The sequence below is a fragment of the Mobula hypostoma genome, chromosome 7 (assembly GCF_963921235.1).
Source record: "Mobula hypostoma chromosome 7, sMobHyp1.1, whole genome shotgun sequence".
Classification (NCBI taxonomy): domain Eukaryota; kingdom Metazoa; phylum Chordata; class Chondrichthyes; order Myliobatiformes; family Myliobatidae; genus Mobula; species Mobula hypostoma.
The window spans coordinates 108,459,072-108,477,423 of NC_086103.1; the positions used below are offsets into that span (position 1 = coordinate 108,459,072).

The 18,352-nt window shown below is 39.7% G+C and overlaps 1 protein-coding gene across 3 annotated transcripts in view; it reads left to right on the top strand.

Annotated features, from left to right (window-relative positions):
• The window catches only part of pcdh17 (protocadherin 17), a 154,161-nt gene extending 136,048 nt beyond the window's left edge, over positions 1-18,113 (top strand). For 2 of the 3 annotated variants that reach the window (XM_063053758.1, XM_063053757.1), the window contains exon 4: positions 14,980-18,113. In XM_063053758.1, coding sequence (XP_062909828.1) covers positions 14,980-15,650 — 671 coding nt within the window. In that variant the 3' untranslated portion in view covers positions 15,651-18,113. The remainder of the gene's footprint in view (positions 1-14,979) is intronic. The other variant, XM_063053763.1, reaches the window with a different exon arrangement.
• Positions 18,114-18,352: the final 239 nt, after the last annotated feature.

Consider the following 18,352-nt stretch of genomic DNA (forward strand, 5'->3'; position numbering starts at 1 on the left):
CCTTCCTTGGATTTATGTTAAGGAAGGCCCTTCTAACGTCCTCCTCGGTGACGATGAATCTCAATGCCACCAGGTTCAGTTCATCCAGAGGGAGCGGGACGCTCCTCTTCTGTTCAAATCTTGCATAGAATATGTTAAGTTCGCCAGGAAGAGAAGCGCCACAGTTACTGTTTACCATTTCTACAATCATATTTCACCTTTTTTGAAGATGGTCATCACTGAGGCATTTCTGAGGTTCCTACTCATATCCTTCTCTTCCCATTTGTGGAAGATGTGGCTGTGAATTTGTGAAATTCCTTTACAACAAATTTGATAACCATTTCTGAGTTTTATCCCCAATTGCTGTATGACCTTCTCATTCTTCCCTTGGTATAGTGTGACAATTAAATTGAATCAGAGGTGCTTTATGGGTAGACTTGAGGCACTCACATTTAGGACAGAGCCTTGGTGGAGGATTTCTGCAGTGCTTGTTTCACTGATTGCCTCTCTGTCTTTGATAAATTCTCCTTCTTGGCTTTTATTAGGATGAGATGTGAGTGTTTGACCATTGATGGTATTAACAATGCTGAAGAGTTATTGCATGTCATGTCATACTGCACAAGATCGAAAAAAAGCTGCAGAGAGTTGTAAATTTAATCTGCTCCATTATGGGTACTAGCCTCCTTCGTATCCAGGACATCTTTAAGGAATGATGCCTTAAAAAGGTGGCATCCATCATTAAGTACCCTCATTACCCAGGTCTTGCCTTGTTCTCATTGCTACTATCAGGGAGACGGTACAGAAGCCTGAAGGCACACACACAATGACTCAGGAACAGCTTCTTCCACTCTTCCATCCTAATTTGAATGGACATTGAACCCATGAACGCTACCTCACTACCTTATAAATTCTATTCTTGCACTACTTATTTAATTTAACATTTTATATATATATGTATATTTTTTTCTATTTTGTATTGCATTGTACTGCTGCTGCAAAGTCAACAAATTTCACAACATATGCCAGAGATACTAAATCTGATTCTGATGTGTTATTATTGAGTGATCTCTTACACCCTTTCCACACACCATATGCTCTTGCTCGTTAGGTCTGCAGTTTGTTTTGTTGGGTGTCTTCAGCTACCTGTAGATCTTCTTACTCCTTGAGGCCTGATGGAATTTTATTCACAAGAATGCTTATGTTTAAATTTAATTTTCTCATGGCCATTGTCCTAAATCAGTTTTGTTTTTTATCTGATAGAGAAGCTAAGAGTCTGATCACAGCTGTTAATTGTGGTGCACTTCAGAACTATTCTGGATACTGGACACTGCATTTCCCATTGGATGGGAGTTATCAAACTGTTATGAGGTAGTATCTGTTAAAGCTATCCTTATGGAGCTCTTGATACCATCAAACATTAATTTTCTTATTATTTACTGTTGAAACTTCATCACCAAAACAGATTTCTTGTCACATAATTGTAAGCTGTCTGAGTTAACCATTATGCTTATAACTTATTTTACTTGTGACTGGAATAGTACTGATAATTTAATTCCTGTTCTTTGGTTGGTTTAAATGACAGATGGCCATTGTTATATAAGCCTAGAAGTCAGACCAGTTAGTACCTGCAGGTGACCACTACATTACCACAGGTTTGTAGTCTCAGAAATCGGGTTGTATTGTGATTTTTAAAAGCAAAGCCCCATCATCTATGCAGGCGTCAAGAAATACTAGTTGAAAAAGAATGCATGTTTTTTTTTATTTTATTTACTTTTTTCATACAGATTCTGAGAAAATGAATTTTATATTATATCTGCACATTTTGGGTAGTGATGTGTTAATTCTGTAAGGGCAAATTTCTGTAAGCTGGCAACCGTAACAGGCTGTCACTACATGTGGTGAACTCAAATAACACCTGCTGCAATATTGAACTGGCCCTAAGTATGTACTAGATGAATGGTCTCAACTCAAAATGTCGACTGTCCATTTCCCTCCATAGATGCTGTCTGATCAACTCGAGCACCTATTTGAGTTGCCATGTAAAACACCATACAGATAAGCATTTTTCTGGTGGCAGAGACCTGTGATCTTAGTGTTTCATTCTCTGTTGATATAGGAGCACGTAGAGCTAGTTCATCTTTTGTAAAGTGCTATTTAAAAACGAGCTCTGCTAACTTCCGGTGACCCATCTCCAAATTACTCAGCACCTTCATAGAATGGATACCTCTGTGATATTGACAGTACGCATTATTGGATGCATCACTATGGCCGTGGCTTGGTGGCATCATTTTGACCATAGCGGGGCACTTGAGATGGGTTGGGATTTCAGGGCTAGAGGCACAGATGTACCCATGTCAAAGAACCTACTCCCAGAACACCACATTCAGCTTGAACCTCATTAAACAACATATTGACAGGCTCAGATATTCCCAGAGCTTAATCACACAGGTATGTGAAATGCTATGGGAAGGTCTTTCAAATTCCCTTGTGCCTGGGCTGCTTAGTCCATTGAGGCTAAAATCATGTTTCTTTCAACTTCTGCACTGCAGGATCAGTCAAAGTGCCAGCAGCAGATCTATACCATATCTTTCAATTTGTTTTTTGTTTCGTCTTAATCAGAAAGGTCACCCAGTAATTATGAAGAAATTTAATCTACTCTAGTTTCACTGGGGAACATTTGGCATCTTGGGCACTGTGATTTCTTAACATTGTTGACTGCCTGCTGAGTCCAGTGAGCCACTAACTGGATTCTTGTGTTGCAATATTTTCTTCATTTTGTTTAGCTAAAGCACAAGAACCATGAAGGTAACATTTCAGTCAAACAAATGAGAAAGCAGGATCTCCCAGTGCCGCACATTTAATTCCATGTCCCATTCCTATTCTGATATGTCAATCCACGGCCTCCTCTACTGTCAAGATGAAACCACTCTCACGTTGGAGGAACAACACCTTATATTCCATCTGGGTACCCTCTAACCTGATGGCATGAACATTGATTTCTCTAACTTCCGTTAATGCCCATCCTCGCCTTCTGACCCCATCCCTTATTTATTTATTATTTTTTCCTTTTTTTCTCCCTTTCTCTTTTTTCTCTCTCTGTTCTTCTCACAATAACTCCTTGCCTGCTCTCCATCTTCCTCCGGTGCTCCCCTCCCCCTTTCTTTCTCCGCAGCCTCCTGTCCCATGATGCTCTCCCTTCTCCAGCTCTGCATTCCTTTTGCCAATCAACTTCCCAGCTCTTAGCTTCATCCGTCCCCCTCCTGTCTTCTCCAATCACTTCGGATCTCTCCCTCACCCTACCACTTTCAAATCTCTTACTATCTCTTCTTTCAGTTAGTCCTGACGAAGGGTCTTGGCCCGAAACATCGACTGTCCTCTTCCTGTAGATGCTGCCTGGCCTGACCAGCATTTTGTGTGTGTTGCAATACTTAAAGCTTTATTTATCAATGAATACATACAGGAAGACAATAATAGTAACAGAAAAGCAATACCTGTGGTCTATATGCTAATGAAGATGACAATGACATACCCACAATTTTAATAATTATGGTAGAGAATGTATTCAAAAATTACATACCTATGTCTTTGATTGCCAATACACACACCTGGCTTGCTAGTTGATCCAGGTTGGTTGTCAGAGTTTTGTGTCTGACTCCTCCAGATCAGCACCCTCCTTTTAACTGCAGTAGCAAGCAAGCCTGGAGCAAGAGGACTGTTGTGTTCATCAAACTGACAGCATAACACCCACCTGTAAGATACTAAAGTGCTAGACATTACCACAATGTTGGATTATTCTAGAGTACTGGATATTATTATTGGTACTCCCTTTCTCTGGCATGCTGAATTTGTCTTTCTTACATTGCAGTTCCTATGGGTAATCTTTTGAACCCTTTGCTTATGCAATCTATCTTAGAATTTATTGACCAATTAAAGAGAAGGCTGTGTAGCTGTCACATTAATCGTAAGGAAGAAGCCATCCTTGTTGATGATGTTTACATCCCCTACTCATTGCAATTTCAAAGGCAAATTAATAGCTTGAAGCTGTTTATGTGTTTTTAGTTATTGTCACATAAAAGATGATATTTCAGTTACTCAACAAATCAGTTATTGTCCACCTAGACATCTTGATTACACAAGAAGCAAGGATGCATTCTGTATAATCTCCACCGGCCCAATAATCCTCTGAGATATTTCTACCCCAATTCAGGCCTTTGGTTACCCTAGCTTTGAATCATTACACCATTGACAACTATTCTTCAACTGCCAAGGTCTGTACTTTGGCTTCTTGACTCCTTCATGCCTCTTTCATATTTGAAGATCTTCTTTGAAACCAACCTTTACATCCATGCTTTTGGTCACCTTTCTTTAACACCTTCTTTTGAAACTCTGCATCGCTTTTTGTTTGATCATGATTCTGTGAAGAAATGCAGATTTTTAAAAATTATATATTAAAAACAATGTATAGATGAACGTTACAGCTGTAAGTAAAACATTCATTCTTCAGCAAATCATACTTTTTCACTTAAAGTAGACAAAATTAGGAAATGTTAAGTCACTGAGGTGTAAATTTACAATATTTATAGCCATGACTCCTGATAAAATGTGCGTCCAGTATCAAGACATGCACACAGGAAATCTTCCTGCAGAGAGGACAGAATGGTTTTATACCAAGAATGTACTCTACTGCAAACACCTTGAAGAAAATCACCAGCCTGCTTGAAAAATGAGATTGATTGATTCAATTGAAATTTTCAAAATTGTGTCACACTGGGTGCGGGTAGATGTTTCCCTTACCTGGGGTCTCTCAGGATACAGGGCAAGAAATATAGGATTGAGAGGAGTATTTCTTCACAAAGAATGATGAAGCTGTGGAATTCATGAAAACAGGGAGCTGTAGAGAAATTGCTGAACATTTAAGAAGCTGGCTAAATTTCTTGACACAAAATTCACTAACTGTTCTGGAGAAATAGTATTGAGATAGATGATCAGCTATGATTATATTGAATGGCCTACACCTGTGATTATGCTTTCTTTGGCATGACACTGGTATTTAGGTGACAGCTAAATATTGTAGATAAACCTTTTATAATAGGTGGAACCAAAGTTTAATAGAGGGAAGACTGGAAAGGAAGTCTCTTAGAAATTCTTGGATTTCAATACGACATTTGTCAGAGATATGATGGAAATCCCTGCCAAGGTTAATAAAATGAAGTGTAAGTTTCTTGAGCTTATGAGTTGTAATTAGTGTGAAATTTAAAGTCAGTTACATTAATACTATACTAATAAACTGCTACAGTTTATTCTAGTGCTACTTGCTAGATAGTGAAGTCTATTACATTTCTTCTTCATTTATCAACATAAATGTTTCATAAAATCAGATAAAACAGTTCCTTCAGCCCACTCAAGTCTGTGCTGACCACCAATGACTGATTTTCACATTTTATTTTCCTCATATTCTCATCAGCTCCCCCAGCCTCTCAATACTCTGTTGGAGAAGTAATGTACTTCAAGACACACAAAATGCTGGAGGAACTCAGCATTTAGATGCTGCCAGGCCTGCTGAATTCCTCCAGCATTTTGTGCGTATTGTTTGGATTTCCAGCATCGGCGGATCTTCTCTTGTTTGCAATTTACTTCAGATCAGTTTGGGCATTAGATAGTGGTCTGATGTAACACTACAGGAGACAGACATCATAATTTCAGAGATGCAGATTGCTTTAAGGTTTGCGAAAGTCAGAGAGTCAAAAGTGAAATATAACTCCTGATACAGACTTTGAAGTAATTAGCAAGTCACAGTGTGACTCAATACAGTTGCAGGAGAGTCAACTTTAATTCATTAAACTCCATTTCCGTAATTATACTTGATGGGAGGACAACTAAAGGGTATGAGGGTTGCTGCAGCAGTGTGGGATTAATTGGATTGCTCTTTCAAAGATCTGGCACAACCACAATGGAACAAATGTCCTTCTGTGGTTTGTAATTTTAAAATTTTACCTACCATTAAAAGGACCAAAATTCCCTTGAATTGCACTTTTATCCCCTATCATTAATGAAGTCACGGTGAAGAAGATTAAAGGAAACAGTTTTAAATTCTTATTTATCTATTTCTGTGGTGTGTAGGTAATGTTCCAATATACTGCAGGGGAAAATTTGGCATTAACACAGCATCAATAAGGTGCCCAGGCTTTCAGCTATATGTCCCCGTCTTTTTATCCTGCTACCTCTACGTTACCATCTCTGTTGCATGTACTGCAGCAGAGGAGCGCTGCTCAATACACAGAGGCTGCACAAATCTGCCCTCTTTTGATTGATATATGGCAACAAGGTTAAGCACTAATCCATTTCTTGGGGTTCTCCTTAAACCGTCCTTGCAGTTTATGACATTATGAGAAGTGCTTCATTGAATTACTGCCTTGTAATTTCTAGCCAGATTTCCAAAGATTGATTATCTTGTTTCATTCTTTACAACATGTAGTACACTTAATAAGTCCATCTATGAAACACTGACACCTCTGGGATTAAGGGTTTGCATTAGGTGAAAATTAACTAATGTATTCTATTATAGGTATTACTGCTTCCCCAGAGCTTTGCTACTTCACTGTCCTGAATAACCTGTTATGATGCTTTTCCTACTTGTAGGGTGCCCGCAGTGCAGAAGCAGGCCCTCACATTGTCATGAGGCCTACAGTAGTTCATTGCTTCTCAAAACGGACATGCCTTAGTGGACCCCAATCCCCCAACAAATTCTGTTAAAAATGGCCACCAGCAGAATCTTGATTTCCTAACTAAACCCTACATTTCATTATCTACTCTTCTGCTAATCTCATTAACACATATCTTGTCTCCCCAAACAAAACATATCCCTTCTCACAAAGCGTACTACCTGTTACTCTGATGCCTGTTTCCATTTCCATATCCCTGACCGCCAATCCCAATCTCTACTAGTCAATGTTTCCCCATCCTGACTGCTCCCAGCTCCCCACCCAAAACACTCCAGCATTCACCAGTTACCAACCTTCAGTCCAGCCCTTCTACTAATCCTCAACTATCTTACTGTCCCAGGACTCCTTGGACCTATCAAGTTTCCTTTTCAAACAAGGCATGCGCAGTAGCTTTGATTTCTGGGTCCTTGTACGTGACTGAATTTCCCATGACAGGTGCTCAGGCGAAAGATTCATCGAGCCAATATAAAACAATTTACAAATATGTATTTAAAGGTGAGGTCCCGTTTCTGGTTACCCTGCATTACCACTGCAGAGCAGTGATATCTTGTAATAGGATTTCTCTGGAGTATTCCTGCAACTTACTGGTTGAGCCAGTCTATTTTTGGGAACAGTTTTTATTTTGTTTATTCTTTGTAACTTGGAGATTTTTGTGCATGATTGATATTGCTGAAATTCTATGAAACTGGCCCGAGGGAAAGGAAGACAAAGTACAAGGACTTTAAGTATGACTGTTCTTAAAATTAATAACATCAAGTATTAGGGCACCTTAAAGTTTACATACTTATTTATATGTGGAAATTAAAAAGAGTTAGTGGCCAGATTTCATAAGTCATCACTTGTTCCTTAGTGATTCGTGATCAGGCGCTTACTTTTGAGATGCAGTTAGTGGCATCTACAGTGAGACACACTCACAAAATACTGGAGAAACTTAGCAGGTCAGGCAGCACCTGCAGAAATGAATAAACAGTCGATGTTTCGTGCTGAGGTCTTTCATCAGGATTGTAAAGGAAGGGAGAAAACCCCAGAATAAAAAGGTGGTGGAGAGAAGAAGGAGGCCATGGACCAACATGTTGGAACAGGAATAGGAAATGGAATAAAATGGTTGACCACTGGGAAATTCTGCTCTTGGCAGACGGAACTCAACAAAGCAGTTCCCCAATTTATGTCGGGGTTTTGCCATTGCAAAGGAGGCCGGAAACAGTAGATGACCTCAACAGATTTGCAGGTGAATAGTCAAGTATAGCTAAGATAGACTGGCAAATGACACTTAAAGGATTTAGCTAAGATAGACTGGCAAATGACACTTAAAGGATTGACGGTGGATATGCAATGGCAAGCATTTAAAGGTTGCATGGATGAACTACAACAATTGTTCATCCCAGTTTGGCAAAAGAATAAATCAAGGAAGGTAGTGCACCCGTGGCTGACAAGAGAAATTAGGGATAGTATCAGTTCCAAAGAAGTAGCATACAAATTAGCCAGAGAAAGTGGCTCACCTGAGGACTGGGAGGAATTCAGAGTTCAGCAGAGGAGGACAAAGGGCTTAATTAGGAAGGGGAAAAAAGATTATGAGAGAAAACTGGCGGGGAACATAAAAACGGACTGTAAAAGCTTTTATAGATATGTAAAAAGGAAAAGACTGGTAAAGACAAATGTAGGTCCCCTGCAGACAGAAACAGGTGAATTGATTATGGGGAGCAAGGACATGGCAGACCAATTGAATAATTACTTTGGTTCTGTCTTCACTAAGGAGGACATAAATAATCTTCCAGAAATAGTAAGGGACAGAGGGTCCAGTGAGATGGAGGAACTGAGTGAAATACATGTTAGTAGGGAAGTGGTGTTAGGTAAATTGAAGGGATTGAAGGCAGATAAATCCCCAGGGCCAGATGGTCTGCATCCTAGAGTGCTTAAGGAAGTAGCCCCAAGAAATAGTGGATGCATTAATGATAATTTTTCAAAACTCGTTAGATTCTGGACTAGTTCCTGAGGATTGGAGGGTGGCTAATGTAACCCCAGTTTTTAAAAAAGGAGGGAGAGAGAAACCGGGGAATTATAGACCGGTTAGCCTAACGTCGGTGGTGGGGAAACTGCTGGAGTCAGTTATCAAGGATGTGATAACAGCACATTTGGAAAGCGGTGAAATGATCGGACAAAGTCAGCATGGATTTGTGAAAGGAAAATCATGTCTGACGAATCTCATAGAATTTTTTGAGGATGTAACTAGTAGAGTGGATAGGGGAGAACCAGTGGATGTGGTATATTTGGATTTTCAAAAGGCTTTTGACAAGGTCCCACACAGGAGATTAGTGTGGAAACTTAAAGCACACGGTATTGGGGGTAAGGTATTGGTGTGGGTGGAGAATTGGTTAGCAGACAGGAAACAAAGAATGGGAATAAACGGGACCTTTTCAGAATGGCAGGCGGTGACTAGTGGGGTACCGCAAGGCTCAGTGCTGGGACCCCAGTTGTTTACAATATATATTAATGACTTGGATGAGGGAATTAAATGCAGCATCACCAAGTTTGCGGATGACACGAAGCTGGGTGGCAGTGTTAGCAGTGAGGAGGATGCTAAGAGGATGCAGGGTGACTTGGATAGGTTGGGTGAGTGGGCAAACTCATGGCAGATGCAATTTAATGTGGATAAATGTGAAGTTATCCACTTTGGTGGCAAAAATAGGAAAACAGATTATTATCTGAATGGTGGCCGATTAGGAAAAGGGGAGGTGCAACGAGACCTGGGTGTCATTATACACCAGTCATTGAAAGTGGGCATGCAGGTACAGCAGGCAGTGAAAAAGGCGAATGGTATGCTGGCATTTATAGCAAGAGGATTCGAGTACAGGAGCAGGGAGGTACTACTGCAGTTGTACAAGGCCTTGGTGAGACCACACCTAGAGTATTGTGTGCAGTTTTGGTCCCCTAATCTGAGGAAAGACATCTTTGCCATAGAGGGAGTACAAAGAAGGTTCACCAGATTGATTCCTGGGATGGCAGGACTTTCATATGAAGAAAGACTGGATGAACTGGGCTTGTACTCGTTGGAATTTAGAAGATTGAGGGGGGATCTGATTGAAACGTATAAGATCCTAAAGGGATTGGACAGGCTAGATGCAGGAAGATTGTTCCCGATGTTGGGGAAGTCCAGAACGAGGGGTCACAGTTTGAGGATAGAGGGGAAGCCTTTTAGGACCGAGATTAGGAAAAACTTCTTCACACAGAGAGTGGTGAATCTGTGGAATTCTCTGCCACAAGAAACTGTTGAGGCCAGTTCATTGGCTATGTTTAAGAGGGAGTTAGATATGGCCCTTGTGGCTACAGGGGTCAGGGGGTATGGAGGGAAGGCTGGGGCGGGGTTCTGAGTTGGATGATCAGCCATGATCATAATAAATGGCGGTGCAGGCTCGAAGGGCCGAATGGCCTACTCCTGCACCTATTTTCTATGTTTCTATGTTTCTATAACTTTCAAGTTGCTTGCAGGAGTATGTACCAGGAGAGAAGTTAGTGTGGTGGGACAAATGGAAAAGGGAATCACAGAGAGAACAATACCTGGCTCGTTGACTTCCTTTACTCTTTCTTGGAGTGGTCCAGTGGTGTACAAAGCTTTACAGTACAGGCAATCCGGGTTCAATTTCTGTCACTGCCTGTCGAGAGTTTGTATGTTCTCCTCATTTTCTCTGGGTTCTCCCACAGTCCAAAGACATACTGGTTGGTAGGTTAATTGGTCATTGTAAATAGTCCTGTGATTAGGCTAAGATTAAATCAGGGGATTGCTGGGTGGCACAGCACAAAGGGCCGGAAGGGCCTGTTCCATGCTGAGTCTCAATAAATAAATAAATAAATAATATTAATAAAGCAGAACATTGGGAGGAGGTAAAGATGGGTTTCTTGGTAGGATACTGCTGAAGATGGCAGAAGTTGCAGAGAATGCTGTGTTGAATGAAGAGGCTCATGGGGCGGGAGGTGAGGACAAGAAGAACATCCCCCTGTTAACTCAGTGAAAGTGAGTGTTCCTTTCTTTGCTGCAAGTTCTTTCTTCTGTGGATAGTGCAGTCACAAAGTAATAACAAGCATTTACTTTTTTAAAGTGTGAGTGAGGAACACTTCAACAAAGATTGAGGAGGTAAGCATCATTTATGTGCGTAGATCAGGCCTGCCCAAATACTCATTAGTTACTAAAGCTACTTATCTATGTCATTAAAGGGGGAGATTAAGTGAAACCTTATTGAAAACCTGCTGGAAAGGGAATTCAGTTACATTAGTAAAAGAGCTGGTAAACTTAATCTCTCAGGCTGAATACTTTGTATGAAAAAAATAATTTGCCCTCTATTTAGGTTATTAGCACTTGTACTTTAAAGTTGTGTTTCTTTATCCTTCTGTCTTGTACCTGCTGCCATTTCCTCACTAGTTACTCAGCACAAGAACACAGAAATTTCTAAATAAATATTTCAAATATGTTCCAGAAATAATCTGGAATACATCGTTTGTAGGTTTTTACTCTACTTCCACTTGTCTTTCCTCCGTTTGATCACTTTGCCACAACTCTGTGGCTACTAGCAGAGTACGTAAGAAACAGTATCCTGCCCCTGAGCAATATTACAAGCCCTGTTGCCACTGTCAATTTGATATGTGGACAATTCTGGTTTGATGGAGACAGACGTGAAAGCACAGAGGAACATCTGGAGAAATTTCTGAAATGCCAGTTCGCTGCTGCTGTTATCGGGCAATCGAGAATCTCCGGAGGGAAGGCCCCAAAATTCCCAGCTTTGCCTGCTGCGGGTGACCGAGACTGAGGTCAAATCGTTCGGATAGAGATGGTGCTCGGTACTCGGTGTCGGAGAGCTGTCGGAGGCTCGAAGTTTTCGGATGACTCAGAGTCGGACTGTGGTCGGGCATGGCAGGGAGAGTTTTCTTCCTTCTCCCGTCTGCGTGAGATGTGGGACTTTCGAGAGACTTTGAACTTTTTTACTGTGTCATGGCCTGTTCTTCATCAAGTTATGGTATTGTTGCACTGTTGTACCTATATGTTATAATTATGTGATTTTGTTAGTTTTTTCAGTCTTGATCTGTCCTGTGTTTCGCGATATCACACCAGAGGAATATTGTAACATTTCTTAATGCATGCATTACTAAATGACAATATAAGAGGACTGCCTGTCCTCATAATCTAATCTAATCTAATATGTTGATACTGCAACTAGGGGCATTATTATTACTAACCTGAAATTAATTTAAAGAAGGTAACTCCAACAGTACTGCATTCCTTACTACTGCACTAAAATGTTAATGACGTGCTCAGACTCTTGAATTGGAGCAACCCCAGAAATTATCGATTCCAGAACAGGAGAGATCCCATTCTTTATTCTTTTACGGTGCTCATAAAAAAACTCTCTCTTTTCCTCATGTAACATCCATGTTGAATATACTGCTACACCAGTTGCACATTTGTAAAATTAGCTAACTCCCAACATGCCAGGTGCATTCTACAAGTCTGAAGCTGTTGGTGCTTTGGACCTATTGCTTCTTTAGCTCCAGCCATTGCATCCTTCTCTCTAAGCGGAGTTTACATACTGAGATCATCAATCTCATTGCAGCCCACTGTAACCAGAAAATGTGGCAAATTCTTCTGTTGGTTGTGCTCAGCCAGCAGAGCTGCAGCTCTTTCCCTATAGTTCTTGGTATTGCTAAAGTGTAAAGCTACTGCATTTACTTCACAGCATGGCAGACCAAAGCAAACTGAGAATGATAAAATTGGAAATCCTATAATGCTTACAACAATATCATTAATACTGAACAGAAGAACCATTTCCTACTGGATATTTTAAACATCAAAACTAGACATTTGTGTATGCATTCTTATAGACTAATTACATGAAGATATAGTTTTATCTGGGGTACATTGCACTAGGAATCACTTCCATAATCATCATAAAATTGGTTCAGGTAGTCCACTTTGCCACAGCTGATGTTTGCTGTCTAGAGTGGTGTACTTCGTGACCTCCCAAGTCAAACAGCTCTCATTTACACACTATGATCAGTAATTAGAGCTTTGATTGTGATCAACTGTTGTCGCGTGAACAAAGTTACTGGAGAGAAGTGCTGGTAGATGTGAGGCAGTCTCTTTATTCAACAACATGAGATACAGCAGGCATCAGATTGAGACCCTTTCAGAGGAAGAAGGTCTGCCTGACCCAACACTACATGACCCTCCTGACGAAGGGTCTCGGTTCGAAACGTCAACTGTACTTCTCCCTATGGATGCTGTCTGGCCTGCTGCATTCCACCAGCATTTTGTGTGTGTTGCTTGAATTTCCAGCATCTGCAGATTTCCTCGTGACTATATGATATGTTATGTGTTAAAGATCAAAGGATATTTCCATATTTACAGTGTATCCACAATGCTTCCTTTGAACTGCACACAACCTTCACACCTCCAGCTTTGCACCACAGACATCTAAATGAATTTATATCAACATTGTCTGGTCTTGTAATTAACTGTGGTTTACAGTTTTAGGATCCCTTTGTTCAGCACTGCATTTTAGATTTAATCCACGGTTCATATTCAGATCTAAACACTGCTGGCTGAAGTCAGTTGCTGAAGTTATTTGCTATATGCACTAACCCCAAATTGCGCTCTAATACCAAGAACTCACAGAGAAAATAATACTAGGAGCATGTGCAAGAGTTGAAAATGAGATAACAATTAATAAAGAAACACACATTAAAAAATGCTGGTGAATGCAGCAGGCCAGGCAGCATCTATAGGAAGAGGTACAGTTGACGTTTCGGGCCGGGACCCTTCGACAGGACTAATTAATAAAGAACCTGCATTGTCTCATCACTACTTCACTTGCGATAGCTGACAGCCTCGGTTTTCTGGTCAGCATTATGATAAATGAATGAGTTCACTGATCACAGCCTCTGTATGAGTCTTTTGTATAAGATAATCACTGGCCATTTGCTCAGTCCACATCTCATTATTGCTTTGGTTCATTTACAGCATGGAAGTTGTTTGAACTAGTCAGTCATGTAGTGATGTCCAGAAGCAAATAACCTCAACACGAGGAATTCTGCAAATGCTGGAAATTCAAGCAACACACATTAAAGTTGCTGGTGAACGCAGCAGGCCAGGCAGCATCTCTAGGAAGAGGTCTGACGAAGGGTCTCGGCTCGAAACGTCGACTGTATCTCTTCCTAGAGATGCTGCCTGGCCTGCTGCGTTCACCAGCAACTTTGATGCAAATAACCTTCTCCGTGTTTGCCTTCACTTCCGTGGCAGCTATTCTGACTTACAGAGTTGAAGTGTTTAAATGGGGACCCACTACCCACTGTTCAGTGTGCTGAAGCAACGGCTATGCACTTGACATGCAATCCCAACAAAAATCATATCAGCATGTAATTGTACCTCCTTAATTTTTTGGCCACATTTTGTTCGGTGATCTAACTGGTATTTGGACTGAATGTCGCTCATGTCTAGCAGATCAAATTTCTTTGCATTAATGTACAGTTAAATATTGTTTGGTTATTTATCTCATCTTTACAGGATCATTCTGTGTCCACATTGTTTGCTTCATTTCTTATGTTACAATTTACTGCATGGCACAGTTAATATCTAATTATCCATGAACCTCTTTGGAATATCCTGATCTCATATAAGATCCTATATAAATGCAAGTTAATTCTCTCTAACACAGTAGTAATAAAGATTGACATCATGGTAGAATATTAACAACTCTACTGTAAAATATATAGAGATATAGGTATTTGTCCCTCAATATAGCTTCTATAATTCATTAAGTTATTCAACAATAAAGCAATAAACTTATAAAAACTGGGGAGGATAATGAAAATGTCTGTGATTTTAAAACAAAATAGAAAAAGTACTGCAAATGAATGTTAATTTGGAAGTTATTTTCCAATAAATTTGCATATGTTGGAAATTATTTTAATATATTGTAGTAGATATGTTTATATTTGATGCTTAAATTGCTCTTTACTCAGCCAAGGGAGATATTGAACAACAGGTATTATGTATGTGCACATGAAAGAAACATTCACCCCTTATAATTAATATAATTTACATCTGAGTTATTATAGCCTTTGCTATCTGACTGCTTGGAAGAGACACTTTCTCTATCCTCACTGTTCCTGATTTCTGCTACCTGGAACAACTAATTGGATTCTAATTATAGTCTTTGGTTGTTAATGTGAGTGTTCTGCTGGCTAAAGTAATTTGTTCTCTAAGGTGTAAAAAGTTTTGTTTTTATTACAGAGAAGGAGGACTGTGTCAATTGTACAGATGAATGCCGTGTCTTGGGTCATTCAGATAAGTGTTGGATGCCGCAGTTCCCTGCTCCAAATCAAGGTGAATGTTCAGATTATCGCCGGAATCTTTTTGTACCAGCAGTAGAGACTGCAGTTGAATCTGAATCTCAAGAAAACACAATTCCCGCGGGGAAAAAGACTTTTTGTACTTTTGGGAAAGACAAGCGAGAGCACACTATTCTTGTTGCAAACGTAAAACCCTATTTAAAAGCTAAGCGTGCTCTTAGTCCTCTCTTGCAAGAGGTCTCATCGGCTGCAAGCAGTCCAGACAAGACTTCAGTTGCAGGCAGTAATAGATCAAGTAAACAATCCCTGGGTGGATTTGAGGTGAAGCCAAAAATGGCCGACACATCAGCAGAGTCAAGCAGCCACTACCCATCACCTGATAAACGACGTGACAGCCATTTTATTACACCTGAAGCAGTGGCTACAGTCTTTGCAGATGTGCATTCCAGAGTTGGCCGGGAATTCAACGAGGTGGACACTGTATTGGATCAGTACGAACCCTCAACACGGGACCAAGGACGGGACGGAGTGGATGCTGAGCAGGTAGTTCGAGAAATTGACAAGCTTTTACAAGATTGTCGAGGAAGTGACCCTTCAACTGTGAGGAAATAAATTCAGCTTATTCAGTGACAGTTGATTACCTTTCTTCTACAGGACAAACACTCAAGTTTTAAGGCAGCAATGTTTTTTTTCAAATTGGCAGAATACAAGGAAATATAATGCTGTTAATTCTGTGAGCTACCATTCAAAGTGCCCATTGTGCACTTACCATTGTTATTTTTGTGTGTCTTAGGAAGCAAACTACTTGTGTTTTCACCAGGATAATTATGATAATTGATGTGTTTCATTCACTGAATTGAATTTTGACAATCTCAAAACGTGCCCTTCCTTAGACTAAAGTGGAGAACAGACGTGCTGGTGAGCTAACCAGTCAGTACAGCTCTGCATAAGGAAATATCGTTGTTCAACAGAAAATAATCAAGGGCAGCATTGATAAAAAGCAGGTATCAGCTTTGCAGAAAACATTGAGTCTAATTCAGCGTGTACAGTTATAGTTGGCTGATGTAGGTGTCCTTATGAACTAGATTTATCTGCAGTGAACAGTGCGTCATTGATTGTCACCTCATTCAGCATTATGTTCTGGATCATTATCCTACAATGCACATACAGGTCATTGGTACAAACCCACTGTGAAGTATTTCTCAAAAATGGGTCCTGCAGAGGGAGAAAGTTTGCCCAATACTCTCAAACCTAATACAAAACAAGTACAAAAGGGTATTCCCTAAGCTGTACTACCAAAGAGTGACATTTTAGTGTCCAGCTGTTAGAATTCCTCCTCTGCATTTTAGCTGTCATAACGTTGACATACTATTGTCTGACAATAAATATGTTGTGTAAGAAGAAACACTATTCCATGTTTGTAGATATTTATGTTGCATTCAAAATGGACACTAAAATGACTCGTTAAAGGGAATACCAGTAAAGTACTAACAAAACAAAACATCAGTGTGCAAATGTAAAAATCATGGAGTGTTTACACCGAACCTAGCTTTTCAATTGATTTATTGCAATATCAGTGCATATGAGCCAAATTTGTTCATTGTACTAAGAGCTATATTGTGTATTTTATTAAATTAATATATAGTTGTGTTGCAAAATATTTGGGCTTATACTGTATTTGGCAAATGTTGCCTTAGTAGCTGTCGAACTCTATGAGTTTAATTTCACTATTTTCCCCTTTTTCCCTTTGGAATGTGGGAAGCAGTGTACACAAGCAGATTCTGTTTAACAAGCCTGTAATGTATACATCAAAGTAACCCTTCAAGTATCTCAACTATTCGAATTATGGTGACTAAAGAGCAAATGTGTACTTGTCAGTTTTATTTTTAAATTGTCTCCATATTTTGAAATGTTTCTACATTGTTGAGTTTTTTTTGTGTGCGCTGCAGTTTTCTTTAAGATTGAACAATGTGAAGTTAACCCAACTTGATAGCTAAAAAGAACAATAACCCTGCTTAATAACACTAGCATTAGATATGACTTAAGAGAACCAACTGGAGCTAAAAGCTCATCAGTGACACTGTTTAGTCACTTTGCTGCTTATTCATTACTTAATTATTTGAACATCCATTTTCTCCGAAGAACTTCCCATTAAACCTTATCAGCTTAATAAAACATTTTATAATTAAAAACAAAATTTTTTTAAAAATTATATATTTTCACCACATCATTAAGACATACTTTCAAGCTATTTCTTTTCTAATTTGAGTAGAAGTCACTAAGGTCGACAGCTAGTCCTGATAGCCAACATAACATACACCCACTCATTATTACCTAATTACATTATTTTGGCATCAAGCAACATTAATCAGAGAAGTATTCGAGAGGGAGTTTGCTATCAAGGTTTGTTGACTTGGAATGTAATTGAATGAAGCCTGAAAGAGGTCCTGACTTCCCCAGCCGTGCCTGCCACCCCCCCCCCCCCCTTGGTCCTTGAGCTGATGCTCTCCATTTATAAGTCCCTGTCCCATAGGGCTCTGAGCTACACTGGGCAATTGGTGAGAAAAGCATATGTTGTATGGAATAACTCAACTGCTGTTGTTAAATGGATGTGTTTTAATGTGATCTATCTGGAAAACAAGGTCAAAGAATTAAACCAATTACTAACATCAATGCTACCAGCTTTTGCACTCATTAAAGCCACAGAAGTATGGTGAGCTGTCTGTACCACGGGACACCTCTTTGTAATTACACAAGTGGCTCCAGTGAGAAGTGTGAGGTATTGCAACTGTCAAAACCAGTTATCTGGTTGCCAACAAATTGCAACCCTTGTTTAGCAGATCAGATAAAAATATATTCTTACTGAAAGTATCTCAACTGAAAAAAAAACTGCTGGAATCATGATTAAATATTAAACTGGTGTCCCTGTTTTTGATGAAAAAAAAGCTTAAAATATATGTTCCAAAATGATTAAATTCTACACTTGCTGAGCAGACTGTGTATATTGCTAATAACTAGATGTTATCTTGGAGTCCTGTGTATGATCTAAATCAGTGAATAAATCCACATCTCATAAAAAATGAAAAATTTTGTAATGTCAGTCATGCAATTGATTATATTACAGAATATTAAGATCAAAAAGTTGCATTCACTGATGTCACATGATTACTAAACAGCCATTGACAGGGCTGATGGTTCTCAGTTCCCTTCCCAACTCTTTTCCCTCAACCCTGAAATAAAACAGAACATTGTCTCAGAAAGTTCTTGAGGAATGAAGGGATATCTTTACAGCTTGGCTCTTCAACAACTCTTTC